The 25,846-nt window shown below is 38.5% G+C and overlaps 2 protein-coding genes across 3 annotated transcripts in view; both read left to right on the forward strand.

The window, feature by feature from the left end:
* actn4 (actinin, alpha 4) overlaps positions 1–13,379 on the forward strand; it is a 51,228-nt gene extending 37,849 nt beyond the window's left edge. The window contains 16 exon segments of the mRNA XM_048160552.1: positions 267–348; positions 3,244–3,329; positions 5,714–5,806; positions 5,970–6,122; positions 6,124–6,201; positions 6,387–6,534; positions 6,786–6,936; positions 7,075–7,183; positions 7,267–7,407; positions 7,596–7,778; positions 7,893–8,027; positions 8,130–8,309; positions 8,460–8,606; positions 9,711–9,791; positions 10,690–10,848; positions 11,253–13,379. Of these exon segments, the coding sequence (XP_048016509.1) occupies positions 267–348; positions 3,244–3,329; positions 5,714–5,806; positions 5,970–6,122; positions 6,124–6,201; positions 6,387–6,534; positions 6,786–6,936; positions 7,075–7,183; positions 7,267–7,407; positions 7,596–7,778; positions 7,893–8,027; positions 8,130–8,309; positions 8,460–8,606; positions 9,711–9,791; positions 10,690–10,848; positions 11,253–11,411 (2,085 nt within the window). The 3' untranslated portion in view covers positions 11,412–13,379.
* A 151-nt stretch (positions 13,380–13,530) lies between these two features.
* LOC125248621 (SPARC-related modular calcium-binding protein 1-like) lies at positions 13,531–25,125 on the forward strand. Of its 2 annotated transcripts, none has more exons than XM_048160654.1 (11): positions 13,531–14,194; positions 17,116–17,287; positions 17,372–17,490; positions 20,934–21,033; positions 21,477–21,527; positions 21,614–21,676; positions 21,933–22,013; positions 22,095–22,287; positions 22,358–22,437; positions 22,615–22,708; positions 24,644–25,125. In XM_048160654.1, the coding sequence occupies exons 1-11, from the start codon at positions 14,114–14,116 to the stop codon at positions 24,888–24,890; spliced, it is 1,281 nt and encodes a 426-aa protein (XP_048016611.1). In that variant the 5' UTR covers positions 13,531–14,113; the 3' UTR covers positions 24,891–25,125. The 2 variants fall into 2 exon arrangements, with proteins under 2 accessions (XP_048016611.1, XP_048016612.1); XM_048160655.1 differs by having other exon boundaries at positions 17,375–17,490.
* The last annotated feature ends 721 nt before the right edge of the window (positions 25,126–25,846 follow it).

Genomic DNA, 25,846 nt, shown 5'->3' on the forward strand with positions numbered 1-25,846 from the left:
TTTTTTGCAGTGAATAAAAATAAAAGCTAATTAAAAATGTTAAAAGGACTATAATAGAAGTAAAATAACACTGATGTAAGTGCATTTATTCAGCAACCACAACTGCAAACAGTTGAATTAGCTCAATTATGTAATAAACGAACATGCAAGAGTTGACGTATGTGTAGAAATTGGTGAATGATGGACGTTTTGATCCTGTGGATGTTTCTGCTGTATTGTACAGGTGCTCTGGAGAAGAGCTCATGTGATTTAATATGTGTTAACAGGACGATCCAGTGACCAATCTGAACAATGCTTTCGAAGTGGCAGAGCGATACCTCGACATCCCCAAGATGTTGGATGCTGAGGGTATGAACTGTTCTGTCCTTTTCTGTGTGTGGGCGTTTCTGTCTGTGCAAACATGTTTTTGTAGTGTGTATTACATATCAGTTGATATCTGTGTGTGTCTGTGCCTGTGTATGAAATCAGTTGTGCGTGCTTTTGGCTTTGTGATGTGTGTGTGTGTGTGGGAGAGAGAGTGAATGAGTTGCTCTATTGAAGTATGTGTGTTATGTGCGTGTCAGCACATGCCTTGTTATTTCCAGGAGTCTCCGACACACAGACAGTGCAAACACCCACACTTAATGTCTTCGACAAACAGTGTGTCACCATAGTAACATCCCTGAGCATTATGTTGTTCTCCCTCGAGCATGATCTCTCCAGGATCTCTGATCAACCTGCTGCACCGGAGCGTGTTTTATTGTTATTAATGTGTGTGTGTGTTTGTGGGTTGCTCTGTAACCCTGAGTATATGGCTGAATACCAATTTGCACACTATCCCTTCTGAATAGATTTAGATGGATGAATGGTATACTATTTGTGAATTGTGTATCTGTACTGGATTTCCTAAAAACAGGGCTTGACATTAACTTTTTTGCTCTCCAGCCACTGTGGTTAGAGGTTTTCCAGAGTTACTCAGCATTTTCACTGGCCACAATTTTGTTATTGGGAAATTACGTTTTATTAGGGGTGTGGCGATACGCTTAGCTCATGAGACAAGACGATACACGATAATTGGTTTGCAAGAACAAGTCAACATGATATTTTAACACTATTTTTATGAAATCTTCAATGATGAAATATCTGACTGGAAAAATAGTCTTTTATTTGACTGAAAGTCACAAATGCAAAACAATGCAGGTGCATTTTGAAATGTTTTAACTAATCTAGAGCTGTCACTAATGATTATCTTGGTAATCGAGTAATCAGTCGATTATTTTGACGATTAATTAGATCATTCTTTTTGTGGTAATAAAAATAGACCTTTAAAATGACTTAAAATACATATATAATAATGAGGCAATAATAACTGGTTCAAATAAAGTATCAGAAGCAAGTAATCATATGGTTTTATTGGACATGTTAAACACATAAGGTAATATACATTATATAAACAATCAACTTATGTACATTATGTATGTACATTGAATACAGAATTGCTAGATATAAACTCTCAATTGTGATTTATAAAGTCAGAATTCCAAGAAAAAACATCTGTTTTTTCCCTCACAACTGGACATAACACGCAATTGCGTGTTTATATCTCACAATTCTGACTTTTTGTGAGTTTATATCTTGCAATTTTGAGAAAAAAAGTCATAATTGTTAGATATATATTCACAATTGTATGCAAAATCGTGAGATAAAAAGTCGCAATTACCTTTTTAATTTTTTATTTCATGGCGGAAACAAGCTTCCATAGAAACCCGCAATGCATATATTTATTTAATTAATATAAAATTTAACCCGCATTTGGGGGGGTGTTAATGACAAGCCCTGTTTACAAATGTGAAGGCAGTGGGTATTTTTTGCCTACTGTTTCATGAATATTTGTATTTGGACATATTATTAATTTGACCCTTTTAGTATACCATGCATTAGGGAAGTAGACATATTAGGGTTAGTAGACAAAGGATTTAATAGTGATGGCTTTAAAAAGCAATTCAGTGAAGTAATAAAGTGACACATGTCTGGCACACTGCCTTACTACATGCTCAAAAGTAGGGCTGGACTGGTTATTGACAAAATTCACAATTCGATTTTGATTCACACGCTTTTGATTCCGATCTCGATTTGATCAGTGTTGACAACAAAGTCTAAACTTTTAAATTTTTATATTTTATTTTTTTATGTATTAACATTTAAATTGCACATAAGGCACATTTTTATATTAACCTTACCTTATAATGACATATTTATGTTTCTACTTCAAATTGTTTTTGAAATATAAACATTTAAATGGTGTCTGTAATAACTTATCTACCAATTTTATGGACATTGAATGTCTTTTCTGAGGTAAATTTTACATCACGTGACACTTTTCCACTCTTAAAACACTGATTGAGCGAATACATGAAACATCATACATTTTTGTGAGTTGTACTGTATCTTTCAACATACCTGCTGATGTTTATTCATGTTTATTTCATGCTATAACTAGTAGTAAAGCATTTCACGGCTACAGTGAGTTTTATTGCACGCCTCAGACAATGTTTAGTGACATTTTGTTCACGCATCAACAGAAATGAGCATAGACTAAAAGAATTTAAAAGAATTGTCATCGGAATTGATTAAAAACGAGAAATCAATATTGTCAGCCCAGCCCTACTCAAAAGTATGTTCTTGTCCCTCACAAGCGAATTGAGATTCAGCCATTGTTTTTTCCATGACACTGAATGAATGTGTAAAGCTGTTGTCTGTCACGAGTGTGTGTTTGAGTCCCGTCTGCATCCTTGTTTGTGCATGTGTGTATAACTCTCGTTTCCCTTCAGACATTGTGAACACAGCACGTCCAGATGAGAAAGCTATAATGACCTATGTGTCCAGTTTCTACCATGCCTTTTCTGGAGCCCAGAAGGTACACCACGACCCCATCCCTTCTCCAGCTCCTCTTTAGCATGGCTTTCTCCACCAGTACTAGAATAACCTGGTGAAGGCACGCACATGCAGGTTTTGTGCGTGTGCGTCTTAACCCTTCTTCCTCTGGCCTACGACTCCTTTCTCAACAGCGGATTGGCTTTTTCCTCTCACTTTGCGGGTTGCCACGGTTTTAACGCAGGATTTCAACCCCCATTTCCCTTTCAATAGGGGAGCCCATAAAATGCATAACCATCTCCTCCTCTTTCAGTGGAGACACACAGGCTTTGGGTTGCTTTGCTTCACTGCTGTCTCTTTCTCTCTCTCTTTTCGCTGACATTGCTGTAGATATCGTGGGCACTCTGCGGCCGGATGAGAAGGCCATTATGACCTACGTCTCCTGTTTCTATCACGCCTTCTCAGGTGCTCAGAAGGTGAGAAACCTTTGACCCCTGACTGCTGGCCCTGAAACTCTTAAGGTGCATTCATACCTGGTTTGATTGACAAAGTTTTCTTGTTTTGGTTCGTTTTATTTTGCTCCAAACAGATGTACAGCAAAGGACTAACAGTTAAGTTAAAGGCACAATATGTAAGATTTTTGGATTAAAATATCCAAAAACCACTAGGACAATGTAATATAATTTTGTTGATTTGTGTACTTGCATTATCCCAAATGTTTCCAAGAATGTTAAATCCACAGAAATAAGCCATTTTAAAAAGGCCCTTACGTCCCCTACCAATGACATCATACCCGTGTTACCCTCGAATTCCGGTTTTATTTTGTAGAAACCATGGAAACGCATTCAGCCACACCGTTTCATACTACAGTAATGTTAATAAATCTTTAATACATTAGCTCATCCATTAATATGATTTATGCCTGAGCCCTGTCAGATTCTTTTCTGTAGATGTGAAGACAACAACTCCCATGATTCCGCGAAATCAAGGCGTCATCAAGCTACGCCTTTGTTTTGAATAAGTGACCTCTAGTGGTGAAAAACTACATATTGTGCCTTTAATGAAACAATATTAGCTAACTGTTCTAGCATGACTAATGTTGGTTGATAATATTGGATAATACGTTGGTCATATTAAAGTAGCTATTGTAGTTGTTGCCGCCGATAGCCTCGTGGGCAGCACCATCATATAGCTCTTCGGGCTTCCCAAGTTCGAGTCCCGGCTCGAGGGCCTTCCCCGATCGCACCCCCCTCTCTTTCTCTCCAACTTCACATCCAGTCTGCTTACTGTTCCGTCATAATAAAGGCAAAAACGCCAAAAAAAATAAATTCCTGTAGTTGTTCTCTTCACAAGAATGTACATAACCAAGTTGGATGAAGACCATTTTTATTCTTTCTGGGCTTCCCACTCCATTGGCTTGGCATATGGCATTGAATTGTTCTGGATTAAATATTTCAAACAAACGCCATATGGACGCCATATTTTTATTATCCATTTTTAATTCCAGTGCATGCATGCTTTGAGTCAAAAATTGAGTCTTAAATAAAGAAGAAATCCAGTCTGCAATTACAGGAATGTCGGATTTATAGCCATTTGATCCTTTCATTCTAGGGTAATCTAGGGTTTATGCAAAAACCTGCGCCAAAAACCAATCCAATTAAACCAGGTGTGAAAATGACTTGAGTTGAGGCCACTTGCCAGTTTTGTTTCATCACAGCTTTGGGCTTCACTATACCCAAACCATTGCCATCACCACTTTCTATATATGCATTTATTTCTAATGGTTCTGCTGTCATTAATACTCTCAGTGGGTTTACTGGTCTTTCACAACCTTCTTTAAATGGTGAATTTCATTGTTTGATGTTTCATATTTGCACTCAGTGCAAAAGATTGTAACACAGTTGAGGACAATGTTGAGTGTAAATATGAAAATAGCAACAATGCAATTGACTATAATGAATTTCATAAAGCCTTTTAAAACACGGAGGTTGCTGCTTTGATTCTTAATGTGTTCTATTATGTTTGTTAGTAATGTTAAGCCCACCTTTACATTAGACAGTACTGTTCAGTAAAGTTTTGGTGCTGCATATGCTACAGTAGACATGTGAAACTACTCATTTATTTTCCATGTGAAGTAAAGCCAGAAACTTCTCATCATAATTGTTTAAATGTGCTTTAGCCTTTTACACAAGCGTTTTGAACACTTTCTGTGTTTCAGTGTTAGTTAATGCTGTAGAGAACCATGAAGAGATCCTCCAGTGGTGGTATAAAAATTGAGAATGCAAATTTGATTTTCCAAATAGCATGTAAATTTTGCAGCTAGACTACACGTTTTCAAAACTAACCAATTTTGGTGTTTGCATGGAACGTGAATTAGTATAATAGTTAGCTTCTGCTAAGTGACTTATGTAATGTTGAAGTTTAACTTCATATTTATTTAATTTGGCTAGTTTTTATGCATGCTACTGTTTGTATAGCACATTATTAACTTACAACACTTGGAGTTTTGTGTCATTGTGTGCTCAGTACATCATTTGCGTGTGTTTGAATGTAATTTTAGGCACTTTTTGCTAAACCCACCAAACCAAAAACCATTAAATATTTAATCATTTGTTTTCCCCGTGTAAACTAAAGCAGCATCTTGACATTTACAGTTCTAAAATCAGATTATTATTTTTTTATACTTCTTAACTGAAGTGTACTGTGTATACTGTATCATACTACTTTAAACATATGGTATACACTACTGTATATATTTGTGTAGTAAACAGTATACTGTTTTTCTTTTTTCAACATATGGAAAGTTTTGTAATTATATAGAAAATTTCTGATGTATAATATGGTGGTTGTTCTGTGATAGGCTGAGACAGCAGCCAATCGTATCTGTAAGGTGTTGGCGGTCAATCAGGAGAATGAGCACCTGATGGAGGACTATGAGAAACTGGCCAGCGATGTGAGTCTAAATCAATATAAGTTTGTATGTGCAGTGGAACCTGAAGCATCTAAATGCTAACTAACTACCAAACTACCCAGAGTGTTTTACTTTTAATGTCTCCGTTTCCTATTGAACCTCTGCTAATTTACTTTTTCTTACTGCATGCTTTTTATCCCTACAGCTGTTGGAGTGGATTCGTAGGACAATCCCATGGTTGGAAAATCGTGCTCCAGAGAAAACCATGACAGAAATGCAGCAGAAATTGGAAGATTTCCGCGATTACCGTCGGGTTCACAAACCACCCAAAGTTCAGGAGAAGTGTCAGCTAGAGATTCAACTTCAACACGTTGCAGACCAAACTCCGTCTGAGCAACCGACCAGCCTTTATGCCATCTGAGGGACGCATGGTGTCGGTAAGAAATGCATATAATACATGCACAATTCGGTTTATAATAATACTTAAAAAAGAATAGCTTTTGCTGTGTCACAAACTTATGACATGTCAACATGTCTCATCAAAAACTGTAATATTCATTGTTGTTGGCTTTCAGATTGAATCATGAAAGGCATTTGGCTGATAAGTATTCTTTCTCTTTAGGACATTAATGGTGCATGGCATAAACTGGAAGGTGCAGAGAAAGGCTATGAAGAGTGGTTACTGAATGAGATCCGTCGTTTGGAAAGACTTGACCATCTTGCAGAAAAATTCCGTCAGAAAGCAGCCATCCATGAGAGCTGGACGGATGGTATGGATACAGAAACTAAACTTGAACTTACTGATGCTTTTGCCAATTATTCACATTAACTTCAACTAATTACACCAATTGCTCTCAATAGACAGTGAGAGGCTCCTCTTCGAAAACTCTTTCCGTTATTTCTCTGAGTGTTTTGATTTCATGAATGCAGAGCCTTGTCAGCCAGGCAGAAGTCTTAAAGATCAGGCATGTGATCTGAAAACTAGATAGATCTGAATAGATCTATGTTTGTTTGTGTATAGGTAAGGAGGCCATGCTAACCCAGAAGGATTATGAGACCGCAACTCTGTCTGAGATCAAAGCTCTCCTGAAGAAGCATGAGGCATTCGAAAGTGACCTTGCTGCCCACCAAGACAGAGTGGAGCAGATTGCTGCCATTGCACAGGAACTCAAGTGAGAAAACAACAAAAATAGAGGCAACAAATAATGACAGAGAAGGCTAATTAAACTGACTGAAAATCCAGGCTGTAGGGGATGAAAGTTGGGAATGTTTAATGGAGTGTTAGTGTTTAAAATGTTTCTGTATCACAGTGAGCTGGACTACTACGACTCCCCGAGCGTTAATGCACGCTGTCAGAAGATCTGTGAGCAGTGGGATGCTCTGGGTTCCCTCACACAGAACCGCAGAGAGTCTCTCGAGGTACGCATGCTTTCTTGGAGAGACACTTTCTGGCATATTTTGTACATTTTATCACGCTGACTGTGTGTGTATCTGGTCTGCAGAGAACAGAGAAACAGCTTGAGTCTATTGATGAGCTCTACCTTGAGTACGCCAAGAGAGCAGCGCCATTCAACAACTGGATGGAGGGAGCCATGGAGGACCTTCAGGACATGTTCATTGTACACAACATAGAAGAGATCCAGGTACTGTAAAATGTTTTAGTATTTGTAATCTTTCATCAGAATGAAATGACTTGCTCCACCTCTAAAATGCTGTTCCTTTTATGTTTCATTGCTGGTATCTTTGGACAGTCCATTTCAGAACAAGCTAAAGGGAATAATAAAATGCTTGATGTGACAATCCTTTCCCTAACTACTTTCTCTTTATGTAGGGACTGATAACGGCTCATGAGCAGTTCAAATCAACTCTTCCAGAGGCAAATAAAGAGCGGGAGGCTATTCAGGCCATCCAGGCTGAAGTTCAGAAAATCGCACAGTACAATGGCATCAAACTGGCTGGAAACAATCCTTACACCTCCATCACCCCTCAGAGCATTGACAAGAAGTGGGAGAAGGTTAGATATATTTTTATCAGTGAAAAAGAAATGGCTTGCTTCAATATCTATAGGTGTGGTTTTACAAATCAGTTGAGATTGCAAGCATTGATATGATCTCCCATCTATGTGCAGGTGCAGCAACTGGTTCCACAGCGTGATCAGGCTCTTCAGGAAGAACTTGCACGTCAGCAGTCTAATGACCATCTCAGACGCCAGTTTGCCAACCAGGCCAACATGATTGGACCATGGATCCAAAACAAGATGGAGGTATATTCGCCTTTATTTCTGTATTATTTCTTTGATCTTCTCTCTTGCTGAAGAAGAAAAATACTGAATGATTCATCTGTCTCCATTGCATGATGTTTGTAGGAGATCGGGCGGATATCAATTGAGATGAATGGAACGCTGGAAGATCAGCTGACCCACCTCCGTCAGTATGAGCAGAGCATCATCGAATACAAACCCAACATCGACCAACTGGAGGGAGACCATCAGCTCATTCAGGAAGCACTTATATTTGACAACAAATACACTGCTTACACTATGGAGGTACGTATATTTAAATATTCAAATTTATCATGTTGAAATTATGTAGGAACCACAGATGTAATGTTTGGGTCAAGTGTTTAATTTTTCTGTCAAGTTTGTTTGGCCGTTCACACAAGTCCAGTTTATCCATTGCCTTTTTCTTCTCTAAAGCACCTTCGTGTTGGTTGGGAGCAACTCCTTACTACAATTGCCCGCACCATTAATGAGATCGAGAACCAGATTCTGACTCGTGATGCTAAAGGCATTAGCCAGGAGCAGCTTCACGAGTACCGCACGTCTTTCAATCACTTCGACAAGGTCAGGAACTCCATTGCATGTTTGTCAGTGTGTGAAATGGACTTAGTTACTTAATGTCAAAGAATAAGTATTTGTAAGATGGTGAATGTCAATCAAGGTCAGTGTATTAAAGGCATAGATCACTCAAAAAAAAAAAATGCAATTTTCAGTGAAAGCATTGTGCTGTGGAATGAAAGCTACTTGCCGTGTCAGGACTGATTATAAGACACATAAGAACCCATGGTGTTTTGCATCACTGACTTCAAACCTGACTAGATGCGTCTGCATTCTCCAGGATTGATTGTAAATGAGATTTGACAGCCAAACATCTTGTTTTCTACAGAACAAAGAAAGTCATACTTTTTTAAATGACAAGATGGTGATAATTTTTGATTGATATATTCCTTTAATATGCATAGGGTTTGTGTTTTTCCAACTGTTATCAAAGAAATCTTAGCACCAGGCCATTGAAAATACACATGACATAGCAGAGGATTAGTGTCCATATAAAGAAGAATATGGGAGATTTAGTCTATGCTGCTTATGTCAAGGCTGTGTTTAATTTCAGGGTGATTGATGCATGATAAAAATAGACCTCAGTTTAAAGTTTTGGTTGGACTTGTTTTAATATTTCCTCCATTGCTCCATTTTCTCCACTTATTCTGGCACTAATGGGAGGGAAAACATCTGAAATATACTGTGCGTCAAACACCTCTGAGCTGAAGTGTGCCACCTGTAGCCAATATGTAAATATAGTCTAGTGGAACTGAAGTAATGAGGGGTTTTTTTGCTCGAGTGGAGAAATATAGCCAAGGTAAAGGAGAAAAACTGATATGGTGCTTTCATAATGGCTCTCTAATGTCACAAGCTGAATGTTTTTTTTCTGACATTCATAAGAATCAGGTCACTCACTGTCATAAGTATGTTTCATTAGTCATGTGACTTGTTTACCATCAGCCCATGTGTCTAACATCCACAATGTTTTGTCTCCATCTTTTTTTGTCATGTCACTGCCTTCATCCCACACATGCTGTTATGTCATTGTGTATGGGTATCATCAATCCTCATCTGCATGTTCTGATTGCTCCATCTACTGTGGCCCCTTGCGTGATTGGCTTACCACAGGACCACAGTGGTGTCTTACAAGCTGAGGAGTTCAAGGCTTGTTTGATCAGTCTGGGTTACGACGTAGAAACCGACAAACAGGTACGAGCACAGCCAAAAAAAGATCTATGATGGCTGCCGTCTGTGTGTGTGTATTTGCGCCGCGCCACTCATTCATTCCATCACTCACTAACTCCCTCACTCACCTGTTGTGCTGCTGCTTGAAAAGATGCCCTCTGCAGGTCAGCTAAGGATTTTGCTTTTATTTTATTTTTAATGTTTCTCACTGCTTCCTCTTTGTTTTGTTATCCTTTTTTTTTTTTTTTTACTTGCCATAATTTCCCTCCTTCTCTTACTTGTCTTCTCTACAAACTCACTCTGATTCCTCTATCAAACCCCTTCACCTCCCCAAATTCTCTGCTTTCCACATGCTCCCTTTCTATTTCTTTTCTCATCCTTCCCTTTGCGAACTGTAGAAGCGCACGGGGATAATGGACACAGATGATTTCCGCGCACTGCTCATTTCCACTGGGAACAGCCTGGTACTGCTACCTCCTTTCTCAATCTCAGTTTCTCCTGAAGTCCTGCTTTTGCTTGCTGTTAAAAATGTATCTGTTTTGTCTGGTATTGTTGATTACATTTTATATGATTTATCTATTTTTTTTAAGTTGAGACCTGTAAAAGAAAAAGTGATTACTGAATAGATTTTAATAGACCTTAGTCAAGGCTGATGCAATATTTAACTTGACACAAATGAAAATGGGGATAGAGTAAAGTCAGTGTTCAATGAGTTGTTCTGCAGTGTGCTTTGTTGCTAAAAATTCAGGTGACACAACCCTGAAAGAAGTCTTAAAATCAACGCATTGAACCAACTGTACTTCTGTTTTGCACAGCCTCATTTCCATTTGCTTCAAATTAAATACTGTGCCTAAAAATTGTACTTACGGTCAGGACTCTCCTCCTGGTTTATCTGGGTTAATCTCTAACCTTTGTTCTTCAGGGTGATGCTGAATTTGCTCGCATTATGGGCATTGTTGACCCCAACAACAGTGGAGCAGTGACCTTCCAGGCCTTCATCGACTTCATGTCAAGGGAAACAACCGACACAGACACCGCAGACCAGGTCATCGCCTCATTTAAGATCTTAGCCGGAGACAAGGTAAGAATGTGCTAGGTGTCTGTCTGAAAGTGTCCAAAGTTTTTGAGATGGTCCTTGCTGCAGAACACGGGATTCAGGGGTGAGGTTGGATCCAGAATCAACTCCTCCCACATTATATTGAGAAGTGTCTCGCTGCAGCCTGCGGTGGACATCCAACCTGGCCCACATCCAAGTGTGATGTCAGAAGCCAGGCAAATGCTGCCCTGCAGCTGATTTTATTGGTCATGTCAATCACAGTACTGATTGCCTACACCAAACACTAATCCCTAAACCTACCCGTCTCCAACCCCTGGGTCTGGATACAACCTCGCCCCCTGGATCTTGTGTACTGCAGTGAGGAGCAACTGAAAGTTTTCATTGTATGGGACTTGAACCTATCTAACCCCATCTCTTCTGCTTTTCAGAACTACATCACAGCTGAGGAGTTGAGGCGTGAGCTTCCTCCTGACCAGGCAGAGTACTGCATTGCCCGAATGGCACCATACTCAGGCCCTGACGCGGTGGCAGGTGCTCTTGACTACATGTCCTTCTCCACCGCCCTGTACGGGGAGAGTGACCTCTAAGCACCAACTCCAGAACTCTGGAGCAGCTCTCTCTCCTGCATCAGCGCTGATCTTCTCACAGACTAGATAGATGAGAGCGCTGGATGAAGCCACATCTGTCTTTCTCTCAACCATCCAGTCCTTAAAGAGATCAGCGCTCCTGAGGAAGATATTTAAGAGTGTTGGAAACAGGACTTCATAGCACACCTGAGGGGAGGGGGGGATAGATGTTTGGGGGAAGGGGGTTACCATGGCATTATGGGAAACTGTTGATGAAGCTTGCCACACATTGAGGGATGACCTTTTGATTCTGTGTAAAACATGTCAGTCTTGGAGAGCTTAAGGAAAGTTGTAGGATAGAAGGAAAGTTTGAGATGCAGGTTCAGTGTCAAGGGAAGAGGGTGTGTGGCTTTGGACTGTAGCTACAGCTCAGGTTCTTTAATCTTCTTCCGTTTCCTCTTAAAATCATATGAAAGGTCTCGGTTTTTTCAGCTTTCAAGTGATTTCTCACCAGCAGTAATCTGTAAAGACAGTTAATGTTGAACCTTTGAGTTAATTAAATGAAAGAAATATTAATTAAATCTATTAGTTTGGTCTGGGATGGAACTAAAGAGATCTTAAAGAATCTGCTTTAGCTTCAGTCTATGCCTAGACACTTAACCTGCACCCTCTACCCCGGTGGGGAGGGAACAAGCTTTTTCAGTTAACATGCTATTTTCCTTTGTTTTAATTTTGTTTTCTTCTTGCTAGAGTTGGTGGGGTGGGAGGTTTGGTTTGGGGTTGGAATATGTTATTTGGCATATAGTGAGGTTGTATATCGTAGGGAAATGGACAGAATGACTTAGGGAACTTGTGACATGCCCTCTTAACCCATTTTGCTGGATCGATGGAACTCTTTGAAAATCTAACCTCGGCTTTTTCCTCCCATTTTATTTCTCTCCTCTCCAGCAATTTTGAGTTGGTGGGATTCTACGCTGTACATACTTATTTTCCAGTACACAGAATTGCCGGAATACCCATGGCAGTCACACAGCGCTTCAGGTCATTAGCAAAGATTATAAAACGAGCAGTTTCACCCCTGCGGAGTACTGTAGGCAGGTTTCAGTAGCTACAGGTCTGTGTTTTTGAGGGGTTGAAGAATCAAGTCGATTTAGATTTTTTTTCCCTGTCCCCAATCAACCATACAGCGTTCTCTTATTGACTCCCAGACTCATAGACATGTTCCTTAAGGATGTATTAACTGTAACTAATGTCCACCTGGCATCCATCTTTAATTGTCTTTCAAATATTACTGAATGTCCATGTAAGAGCTTCAGTGGGGATGTGAGCAGCATAGCCTTGTAGTGAACCCTCCACTAGAGCCTATGACTACACAGCTGCTGAATCAACAGTTGAAAAGAGAATTTTATATAGTCAGAAATAAGTACAAATGTGCCTGGTAGTTGCAGGTTGCTATCTCTCCCACTCATTTTTTTCTTTCCTTTTGTTGTACACTAGTTTTTCTCTTTCTACAGGGAGGGGCAGGGACCCAATGTACAGCTCTGGAGGTTGAGGGGAAGGAGTGGGAGAGCTGAAGTCTTAATGAACATTCCATTATGTCTTAATTAAAATTAAATTACTGTTTAACAAATCTATGCAATCATGTATCCAATACCAACCATGCTCTGTAAGGAATGGCGGGGGTGATTTGCAATCGAAAGTGTTGAATTCAAGTGAGAACAAATTAAGGGTAAAGGGAGGGAATAGGGTTGGGCAGATGGGCTTCAGGAGATTTGAACAGACTTGGACCAAAAGCCTGCTCTTACGTCTGCAAAGTTGAATAAAAGCATTTGGAATTCTGATTTTTTTTTTTTTTCTTCTTTTGTACTCTTTAATATCAAACGTTATCTGCTGTACTGGAAATTTGCAAAAACTGCTTTCTGTCTCAAGATGAAAAGTGAATTTCACATGCACACATAAAGTTTCCTTATAAAATATTACCACTTTGAATTGTGTCTGTGTCCCTGCTTGCTTGAGATTTCCTCTCACTAAAGCTTACATTTTGCCTTGACAGCATTTCAATAGGCTGCAAGTACTGTCAACAACATTGATGACAAAATATTTATTAGCATAGTCTTTTAGACTATGGTTTATAGCTGTAACAGACAGGTTTGGCATATTACGATTTTCCCTCATAATCTGCATTATGCCTCAAATGTTGTGGATGAAGCTTAATTTGTAGGTTGAACTTTATTTCAAGAAAGCTCAAAATAGCCATACTGTATGTGCTATTAAATGTATCATACAGTTAAAAAAATAAAAACAGCGCTCTGTTAAATATTTTAGACGGGTAAGGACTCAAAGAATACAACCAATAGAGAGCTAACTTACCATCCTCCTAGCCGTCCCGAGGAGGAGTTCCTGAGTGAAAATGTGAAATCGGTACAGTAGGCTGTGTCCAGCTCTTCAAATAACATGAGTGAAAGAAGACGTACCGTTTTTAATGCGTTTAAGCTTATTTCCATTTTTATCGTCTGTCTCTTGGTTGTCATCGTAGAAAAAACGTGTAGGATCGACAACGAACAGTAAGGCTGTTATGACAACCTGAGTAAGCGCGGGATTTTTCTACCAACCTCTGAATCCTGGCCGTTACTGTGGTGAGGACGCGCGCCTTGTGTTTAAATTCACAAGCAGGCGGGAAGAGCGCGACGGATCGCAGAACGTGGGCTGTTGTGGCGGGAATCATGCTGGCGTTGACGTTCACCTGTCGCGTTCTACTCATCTTTCTGTTGTCAGATTCAGTAAATATGACGGACGAAAATAAGGTAAACCCACGACTGGAGGCGAAAATATGTACCTGATTTCAGCTTGCATGTGTAAAATGTATTGTGTGATGCATGTTTACAGATGCAAGAAATTCCAAATCTGAGGAAAAAATAAGATTAACAGATAGGCTTTTACATATGCTCATGGTCGCAGAAAATTAATGATAATTAAATGATGCGGTGTGATGTAATGAGTACTTGCCACACTTTTTGAAATATCAATATCCTAGTGAACACTAAAATGCTGTGTTGTTTCAACCTATGTTTGGGTCAAATATGGACCAACTGGACTGCTGGTTTAAATTTTTACATTACATTTTAAAAACCAACAGTTGGGTTTGTCCATAGTTGACCCAAACATGTGTTGAAACAACCCAGCATTTTGTAGAGTGAAGCAAATCCTAGTGAATTAAAAAGGGTTTTGTGGATTTAGGCGTATAGTATTGTTGTATGTCATAAATTTCCATGTCAAAACAAACACCTGTTGACCTGCAAAAATGCCACCTGGAAATATGTAATGTCTGAGCATTGGGGAAAACTGAGCCACATAAATCTGAACAGGCTAAAAGAGTTTTTGTTTGAAAGGTACACAAGAATACAGAATTTTTATTCTATAAAATAGCTCCATCCTCAAAAGGGTCATATGTTATAGAAGGACAAAAAATTGGCATTAAATTTAAAATATGCACACCTGTCAGCAAAATGGCACCACATCTCTCATTCATTACTAAACCAACCACCTGAAGCCACTAAGACTGTGTATTTATTTTCATTCACAGTTACAAAATTGTTAGACATGCCTCATGTCCACAGTGCTGCCTTGTTCTCCAACAGAGACATCGTTGACTTTACACGCTCCGGCTGTTGTTTGTTACTGCGCTCTTGGCAGGAGCAGGTTTAAGCAGAACTGTGTTCATGTCACTTTTAATGTTTCACTTGCTGTTCCGTTTTGAAACTGCATAGGCCGTGAAGGTGTGGAAAGCTTCCATCCTGATGACTTTGGCAAATCAAGATCAATAAATGCTTAAGGAAATGCATAAGAGTCCAAAAATGAAGCGTTACTTTAGGAGCTTGACTGACTCTGTGAAATATTAGAATTTGTATAATAATCTTAGAGTTGAGTCCTAAAAAGTGGTCCTTTCAACAGCAACATTTAGGGGAAATATACATTATTTAAATAAGAAAATGTGAAATAAAAGTACACAATGTACATAAAATATAAATCTGATGGGGCATGTAGGGACTTGCCCTTTATACAAAAATGATTACACATTTTACAATTGATATTTAAAGCTGCAGTCCATAAGTTTTAGCTCTTTGTACCCATCTCTGTTTGAAACCCGCAATTGCAGTTATTTGCGAAATTATCATCTTTACATGTGTTGTTCCTCGGCACGTCTCCTCAGCACGGATGAATCTAATGTTTGCTGTCAGTCACTACATCAGTGTGGATACTGTACTTCCGAAACACAGATTCTACATCTTGGAAGTATGACCAAAATAAGAATTTTCACCAGAAAATGTCATTCTGAACAAGTAACATGTCTGCTACTTTTGTTCTGACCAACTGAGCAAAAAGCATTACAATAAATCGCGCTGCCAATGGTGATTAAATCTAACGATCGCTTAGCTCGGATCATGTCAAACCATGCAAATTATTATTATTGTTATACTTTGTTCTCAAATTGTTAACAACATCAGCATTGCGTGACTATGTGTATTTAGTGTATATTAGCGTTACCTGTAGATTTCAATTTCTGTAGCCACTCCGCAGTCCGACGTCTTTTGCTTTTGACTACGAGTGAATCTCCAGTTGTCACTGCTGATTGTCATTTGGATCTTTCTAGATTACAATCCGCCATCAAAATGATAAGTTTAATTATTGCAGCTGCTGTGAGAAAATGCTATAAATGATCCGTCACCTGCAGCATCCTCACATCCCATATAGTCTACTAGCTGGGACTCATTCTTTATTTAAACAGACGTGACATAACCAACGGCTGCATGCTCGAATTTCCTGTGGAATCCCACCAGTACCACCCGAATTATAAAAAAAATGATTTTGGATCATTTTTAACCAAAAAAGTTACGGACTGCAGCTTTAATAAATATAATTTTATTGTAAACACAAACAGCATGTTGTGTAGAATTTCTCTAAAAACTGCTGAAGGTTTTCATGGTTTTTCATAATGATTGTGTGTTATATATAGAATATATCTGCACATATACACATATAGAGGTGGAGATGTTATCACAAATGTCGGGTGTTGCGAACATGTGCAAGTCATTTTGCAAGCTCTCTCTCGGGCTTCATTAATGGACACACTGCTCTATTCTTTTCATGGATTCAGTAAACACTGCCACAGATGTTTGGGAAATTCATGACTAAATGGAATCTGTGCTATTATAAGTCCCAACTGTTTTGCCATTTTTCCCCACATTACATCTCTATGTACAGTACAAAAAATGTAATATGTCAGAAGTTTCTTTTCCAATATTAACCAATTCAGACTGAGAGCAAACAAACTGCTTTCTTACCAAACTTTAATTATTCTCTCTCTAATTAAATACCTCAGAGGAAGCCAAATTCAAATGCAGGAGAATAGTTTTTTATATATATATTTTATCTTGGGGCTATTTAAAATATACATATGTGCTCTTTTCACTTGCTTTCAACAAGATAATCTGTCCTCTGAGGGAGAGCAAAAATATAAATCTTTCATTAGTGTGTCTAAATTGTCTCGCATCACCTTACGCATCATGGGACCTCCAGCATTTTTCACGACAGTAGACTGCTGTTCCTCAGCCAGACACCATGTTTGCCTTTTTTTTGCCCATTTTGAGAGCTTTTACACAGACTAGCCTTTCACATTCAGCCAGATGCGAAAATAACCTGCCCCCCTCCCATTCTCTAATTATAGTTGCTGGTGTTGGACAGGCAGTGGCCTCAGACGTGTGTGCTGGACTGTGCTAGAGGGCGCCGTCAGGCAGTATGTGGCAGCAACGGCCGAATGTATAAATCTCTGTGTTCCTTTCAGCGTGCGCAGTGCATCAACAGCCAGCTGAGGATGGACACAATGTCAACATGCACAGGTGAAGCACCAGACTCATCACAGGAAAACAGATTTTCTTCTGCTCTCAGTGGACGATGTCTTAAACATGTTTTGTGTTTGTTAGCAGATGCATTGAGGTCTAAATGTCAGCTGGCTCGCTCTCAAGCTCTGAGGGCCAGTGCTCGTTCAGATTCCTTCGCCATTTTTATCCCAGAATGCAAAGCCGACGGAACTTACGCCGAGGTATTGTGATGCTAGTTCTGACGAGGAAGATGGTCGAAATATTCCATATGACTTGATCTTACACTCTAAAAAAATGCCAAACCAAAATGGACAAACCCAGTGATTGGGTTGTTTTAACCCAGCGGTTGGGTTAAATGTTTGCCCAACCTGCTGGGTAGTTTTATTTAACACAACTATTGTTTAAAAATTACTGTACTGCTGGATTAAAATGAACCCAAAGTATGTTGGAAATTAACATTTATTAATATGTTTAATACATGAACATTTATTAAAAAGTTTAATGATAATTAAACAATAAACATTTATTAAATTATAACTTTTGATTATTATTGTTGCCTCTAGTTATTATGTGTCTGATTTTCCATTTGCATATTTTGGGTTCATTTTAATCCAGCCATATAGTAATTTTTTAACAATAGTTGGGTTAAACAAAACTGCCCAGCATGTTGGGCAAACATTTAACCCAACCGCTGGGTTAAAACAACCCAATCGCTGGGTTTGCCCATTTTCAACCTAACTTTTAAAGTCTGCATGAAATGGAAGTTGCGATAATCTTTTCTTCCCTATTGTAATGTATATCCGAGTAAAACAACTTTTCGAACAAGAAAAATTTAGGGAGAGATGTGATTTTGTCCAACTGTAAGTGATTGAATGGTTATATGGATGTGGTTTGCTATTGGTAGATTGCATGTGATTGACAGGTGGCCCCACCCTTGTGCCAGTAAACACATCATCAGAGATGAGAAGAGAAGTTGTTGCAAGAGTGAGGGGAAGTTCATTTTGATTAAAGATTTTAAAAATTATGAAAATAATGATGTGCACACATAAATATTTTATAAATACTGCAATATTCCATAAAAAAAAATTGTCAATTTTTAATTGATGGTGATTTAACTTTTCTTTGATTTTGATTTTTGGAATTGATTTGGAATTGTAAGGACAATTATTATATTATTACAATAATAATAATTACCTTATTAACTTATTCAATGTATCTGTCTTTTATGTCAAATACTTAAATTTAACCAATTACTTCAGTCAATCAGAATACTGACTGATACCAATAAAATGTTATCAAAGTAAACAAAAGCCAGCTTTACACTGCAAAGGTGGAACAGAAGCTGTATCTGACATGGCATTTGTGTTTATTTACACAGACTGTCTAATGCTGCTCAGAAGTGGCATACATATATTTACAAACCCGATTCCAAAAAAGTTGGGACACTGTACAAATTGTGAATAAAAACAGAATGCAATGATGTGGAAGTTTCAAATTTCAATATTTTATTCAGAATACAACATAGATGACATTTCAAATGTTTAAACTGAGAAAATGTATCATTTTAAGGGAAAAATAAGTTGATTTTAAATTTCATGGCATCAACACATCTCAAAAAAGTAGGGACAAGGCCATGTTTACCACTGTGTGTCATCCCTCTTCTTTTTATAACAGTCTGCAAACGTCTGGGGACTGAGGAGACAAGTTGCTCAAGTTTAGGAATAGGAATGTTGTCCCATTCTAGTCTAATACAGGCTTCTAGTTGCTCAACTGTCTTAGGTCTTCTTTGTCGCATCTTCCTCTTTATGATGCGCCAAATGTTTTCTATGGGTGAAAGATCTGGACTGCAGGCTGGCCATTTCAGTACCCGGATCCTTCTTCTACACAGCCATGATGTTGTAATTGATGCAGTATGTGGTCTGGCATTGTCATGTTGGAAAATGCAAGGTCTTCCCTGAAAGAGACGACGTCTGGATGGGAGCATATGTTGTTCTAGAACTTGGATATACCTTTCAGCATTGATGGTGCCTTTCCAGATGTGTAAGCTGCCCATGCCACATGCACTCATGCAACCCCATACCATCAGAGATGCAGGCTTCTGAACTGAGCGCTGATAACAACTTGGATTGTCCTTTTCCTCTTTAGTCCGGATGACATGGCGTCTCAGTTTTCCAAAAAGAACTTCAAATTTTGATTTGTCTGACCACAGAACAGTTTTCCACTTTGCTACAGTCCATTTTAAATGAGCCTTGGCCCAGAGAAAACGCCTGCGCTTCTGGATCATGTTTAGATATGGCTTCTTTTTTGACCTATAGAGTTTTAGCCGGCAACGGCGAATGGCACGGTGGATTGTGTTCACCGACAATGTTTTCTGGAAGTATTCCTGAGCCCATGTTGTGATTTCCATTACAGTATCATTCCTGTATGTGATGCAGTGCCGTCTAAGGGCCCGAAGATCACGGGCATCCAGTATGGTTTTCCGGCCTTAACCCTTATGCACAGAGATTGTTCCAGATTCTCTGAATCTTTGGATGATATTATGCTCTGTAGATGATGATAACGTCAAACTCTTTGCAATTTTTCTCTGAGAAACTCCTTTCTGATATTGCTCCACTATTTTTCGCCGCAGCATTGGGGGAATTGGTGATCCTCTGCCCATCTTGACCTGCCCACTCTGAGAGGCTCTTTTTATACCCAATCATGTTGCCAATTGACCTAATAAGTTGCAAATTGGTCCTCCAGCTGTTCCTTATATGTACATTTAACTTTTCCGGCCTCTTATTGCTACCTGTCCCAACTTTTTTGGAATGTGTAGCTCTCATGAAATCCAAAATGAGCCAATATTTGGCATGACATTTCAAAATGTCTCACTTTCAACATTTGATATGTTATCTATATTCTATTGTGAATAAAATATAAGTTTATGAGATTTGTAAATTATTGCATTCCTTTTTTATTCACAATTTGTACAGTGTCCCAACTTTTTTGGAATCGGGTTTGTACACAACAATCACATAAATATAAATAGCCTATAAATTAAAAAACAGAAACTCATTATAGAATAGTGCAGCAGTATTATGACAAAATCATTATTATTTGTCTTGATATTGGTATAAAGATTATCAATGTTGATTAATAAAATACATTAAAAGCATTTTGTGTTTGAGGAAACAGCAAGTCATATTCCTCTGATTGGCCGTTGCATTCAAAAGCTCAAAAGAAATGTAAGTGTAACGTGTGTGCTCTGTTTTGATTTAGTTTCATTGTGTTTTGGTTCTGTTTTCCCTGTTCCTGTTTGTCTGTGTGCACTTTCATTTTACCTAGTTTCCTAATGTGTCCTAGTTTGTTCCCTTAGTTACTGATTACATTCACCTGTTGTTCATTTAGTTACCTCATTACTCTCCCAATGTATTTAAGCCCTGTTTCCTCAGTTCATTTGTCCGGTATTGTCTGAGTTATCTGAGTTCACATTGTTGCTAGTTCTCTTGAGTTTTCTTTTTCTGAATTATTGGATTAAAGACTGTTTGTTGCCATATTCTGCTGAGTTGTTTGCTTTACTGCAGCAGCAACGCGTGACATTTGGTTAATTTGTTGGCATTGTTGTTCATTTTGGACCCAATCAGTTTCCAACCTTGCATGACCTCTCATGACCTTTGACCTGTAGGTGCAGTGTCACAATCAGACAGGTTACTGCTGGTGCTCCAGCGCTGATGGGATGCCTGTGAGCGGAAGCTCTGTCCTACACCTGCGGCCCAACTGCACTGGTGAGTTCTGTTTGTGAGTCGAATAAACTAGTGAGACAAACCAGTGTTATTTAGCCAGTCACCTATTTTTATGTGGATTTTGGGATATCCCATCAAAAAACACTGGATGGAAATGCCAAGATGTGCATAAACTTTAAAAATGCGCATAAAAGACATATGTACTCGATTGAGGAAAATGTTTTTATCTGATTAGAAGACATGCATCAACTACGATGAAAACACATTTCAAAAAGTCGTTACTGTGATCAGAAAACCGTTAGACTAAAATTAAGTTTTAGTTTGAGTTATTTTAGTTGGCCTACTTCAACTTAATCTAAACGAAAATAAGAAATGTTTATTTTATTTCAAATAATACATTTTTTAAAAAATGGTTTTAGTTTTAACTAACAATAATAACTCTGATACAGACACTGCAAACTGTTTTTCACTTATCTGTGTTGAAGGTCAGATGTCAGATATTGCTCACGAAACTGACGTGGAATTAGCTAAAGCGGGTGAGAGAACACACACACACAAACACAAATATTACAGTATAGTGAAATAAAGGTCCCGTTACTGCCATGTTCCTCTCTGGGTTTAGAGCGAGGTGTTCAGTGGCGCTCCACTCCTGATCCTGAGCAGCGCTCTATGTTAACGGCTGCAGGTCAGGTGACTTCACTGCATTTCTACTCAATTAATTTTGTCATCAAAAACAGATTTTAGATCTGTATTTGCAGTCCTTTGCATAAATTCAGTGATCAACAAGGCTCAAATATGAGCAAAACACAAACCAACATTAATGAAAAGAACATGGAAAAAAAAACAACATATTTTTACATATTGTTTTCTTCTGTTTATAGAGGAACTAATAGAGTATCTCTCTCTCTATATATATATATCGTGTGTGGTTTTAAATACAGGAGTCACTACACCTCCATTTTGGGTGACAATCCTATTGAACTCTGACCCTAATGGAAACCGTCCCGTCAGACGACCCACAGGTGAGAAGGAGAGATGATCAAGGCTTCATTTGAGTGTTTTAAGATTGAATTTGTTCAGTTTCTAACTCTGTATTCTTGCAGACTCTCTAAAGAACTGTGAACATGAGAGATTGTCTTTGCTCGCTGAAGCGGGCATTCAGGGGTCAGAAGAGCGTTTTATCCCAGAATGCAGTGCAGATGGGCGGTACAAATCCGTTCAGTGCCACAGCGGCACAGGATACTGCTGGTGCGTGAGAGTGGACTCGGGGCTGCCCATCCCGGGGACTTCTGACAGGTTGGAGACTGTATGTGTGTGTCTGTGTGTGTAAGCCAGTGTAGAAAACTGAAAATGAATCTGTGTACAGGAACCAACTGCCTGACTGCAGCTCTCGGGAAACACACATGCTCATCATCAACAACAGCTACACAGAAACACCTCTCTCAGGTCAGATCTATAGTTGTATAGACAAAATTGTTTAGCCTTTTTCTAAAGTTGAATTTTATAAATGCAGTATTTATTGTATTGTTTGGTGAATATTGATATATACAGATTTTAGCCTATTTGACTCTCTAAAATACATATCACCAATTTAATTTGTGATATCTGTCTGTGTTTGTATAGGTTGTTCCAGTGTACGAAAGACAGACTTTTTGAAGAATTTAATACATGCATTTCAGCAGGAAGTTGAGAGTGTTGCTCCATCTTCTCCTTCCAGGTTAGAGACACGCACATCGATCACAGTCAGCAGATATTACAGACATAATGACAACAGATTTTGAGTCATCAGAGTAAACGGTCACTCTGTGACTCTCAACACATGGGTCAAGGTTGAGTTTAATTTCAACATCTTCAAATGTTTTGTTAACCTTCAATTATTTCTTTCAACACTGAAACAACACCTGACGACACATCAGTTTCTTATGCGTCCGACGTTAGGGCTGCATGATTTATCGCACGCGATTCGGCAAAGGCTGTGATTATTTTATGCGCAGCTTGTCAGAGCTGTACGGCACTGTGATCAGTAGTAAATGCTTCTCCATCTGAAGGCCAGAGGGCACTCTTGTGCAGAAACTCCAAATACGCCCTGCCGCAGAAGTAGAACATGCGTCATAAACAGATTCATATATAATAAGATTATAAAAAGAATAAAAAAGATTGAAATGCTTTGATGACTATTAAACACACGACTGCCTTATTCTGTGTAAGAAGCCACATCATCTCACAGAAGGATGCTCAACTGTCGTTATGAAGTGAGTTTGGAGTAAAAACCTGTTATTAAACGTTGTCTTTTGTTGGACAAGATGTTAGTAAATGCTTCTCTTGTCTGGAAAGATGTTTGACGCGTGTTGCTTTTTCAAATGTACATTACAAGTGATTCAAACTCGCAGTGCTTTCAGATGGAATGGCATTTGGAGCCATACTTCACTGACAACCTGTGCATAAAAAAATAATCACAGCTTTGCGATTTCATAATCGCATTAAGCCAAATCATTTAAGCGTGATTTTTTTTCTAATCGTCCCATTAATCGTGCAGCCCTATCCGACGATGTAAAGAGCGATACCATTGAGCAGTGTTTACCTCAGTAAGTTGACCGAGTGGATCTCTGAGCTGGCATGAGTGAGTGGAGGCGGGGCTTATTTGCATATTGACTGATCCGCGTATAATAAATGAGCAAGGGTGTAGAGTTACATTCAAGCTATTTTAAGGCATGAAGTTTTTTTTTTCACTGGAAATTTTTTTTAAATATGTCATTTTGGTGTTTGAAGATGAGATAGAATTATACTACAGGGGAACTATATTGTATGTATTTATACTATATTGTTTGGTGGCTGAATTGAGACATTTCACTTTTAAAACAGTGTTATAATTAACTAAAACTATTAAAAAAACAAAATGTTGTTTGTAACTAACTAACTGAAATAAAATAAGTTTGTTGAAATATTGAATGACTAAAACTGAAATAAAATAAAGCTAAATAAAAATATATTTTTAAAAAATCACAAGCACAGAATTACTAGCAAATTTAAATTTACAAATGAAAACAGAAAATATATAAAAACTCAATAGTATATAAATAATACTTAAATTACACTGCTTTAAAATTACATAGAGAAATCACAACAAATTTATGCATTAAGGGTGCAGTATGTAATTTTTTGACCGTACTAAAGCATAAAAATACCAGTTATTCTACTTTGAAATTTCCCTGATAGTATTTTGACAGCCCGGAACATATTGCAGCCATGGAAGCCAGCAAATAAACTGGGTCACAGATCGCAGATTCTACACAACCTAAAAAGCCTCGGCAATAAAACATTTCAAACATATACATTAGCTGATCAACTTACAGTGTAAGGCTCGTCTGTGTCCATTGACAGTTGCGCTTGTTCCTGTTGCGTCTCCTCAATCTGGCAACCGGCGTTATTGTCGAGTCCGAGGATGAGGGGCGGGGAGGGGGAACAACTCTCTCCAATATTTTGAATTTGGACTGCAGTACCCATTTCAACCACTAGCTCTCAACATTACATACTGCACCTTTAATGTGATCTTTGTAATCTTCCTAATGATTTTAAATGTATTTCTACGTTATCATTTCTGTGGCGTTGATCCAGAACGTCCATCATTAACACAGTTCTTCTGGTCTTCCAGGACCCCCGAGGCCCGTCCTCACGTCCCCACCTCTCCGCCCTCTGTTCACACTCTCCGACAGTACTTTATGCAACTGGACGCAGATGATAATGGGATTCTCAGCGAGCCAGAAGCTCGTCCGTTCCGGCTCCTGCTCCGCAGAACTCTGCGTCCTCGCCGCTGTGCCAAGAAGTTCATGCAGTTCTGTGACCGTAACGCAGACCGACGCCTCAGCTCTCAAGAACTCACTTCCTGTCTTGGCATTTGAGGCCGAACTCCATAAATATTGTGCAAGATGAAGTATCTTTGGAAATGCTTTCAGACTTCAGTTTGACCTTCATCTCTCCACAGCTCCTTTGAGTCTCTGACTGCAGCGTTCAATCACTTCACTCTGGGTTTTTGAATCTGTTTCAGCTCTCGCCGGCGCTCTGACCTTTTTACTTATGCAAGTCCAAACACTGTGCCTTTCAAATAAAGGACTTGTTATTGGTTGTGTAAAAATATCCACGGGTAAGCCTTTCTGACCGCTGGAGCGCTCAAGTGTGTGTGTGTCTGTGTTTGAGTGGCTGAGAGTGAGTTTGGACACAGTACATGAACATTGTAATAATTCAGTATATAACCAGGGTTATTCTAGCAAACTGGAATAAAAACTGTTGTTGCATGAAATAAAATAAATGTTAACTAAATAAAATATAGAAAAACTTAAACTCATTTTATTTCAGATAGATGCCAATGCAACATTCCATATTTTTGTTTAGTTTAACTTGATGTACTAAAAAATAACTAAACTGAAATACAAATAAAAACTATATAGACATTTTAAAAAATTACAAAAACACAACAAAATTACTACAACTTGAACTAAAATAAAAATGAAGAATGATTACCAATTCAAAACATTAATAAAAACTATAACAGTATCTTAATGATACTAAGAATAAATGTATTAATTACTGAAAAAATCTTACTTTTTTTTCATTTAAAGGATTAGTTCACTTTTAAATAAAATTTTCCTGATAATTTACTCACCCCCATGTCATCCAAGATGTTCATGTCTTTCTTTCTTCAGTGGAAAAGAAATGAAGGTTTTTGATGAAAACACTGTTCTCCTTATAGTGGACTTCAATGGCCTCCAGACGGTTGAAGGTCAAAATTATAGTTTCAGTGCAGCTTCAAAGGGCTTTAAACGATACCAGACAAGGAATAACGGGTCTTATCTAGCGA

This window comes from Megalobrama amblycephala, linkage group LG16, assembly GCF_018812025.1.
Source record: "Megalobrama amblycephala isolate DHTTF-2021 linkage group LG16, ASM1881202v1, whole genome shotgun sequence".
Taxonomy (NCBI): Eukaryota; Metazoa; Chordata; class Actinopteri; order Cypriniformes; family Xenocyprididae; genus Megalobrama; species Megalobrama amblycephala.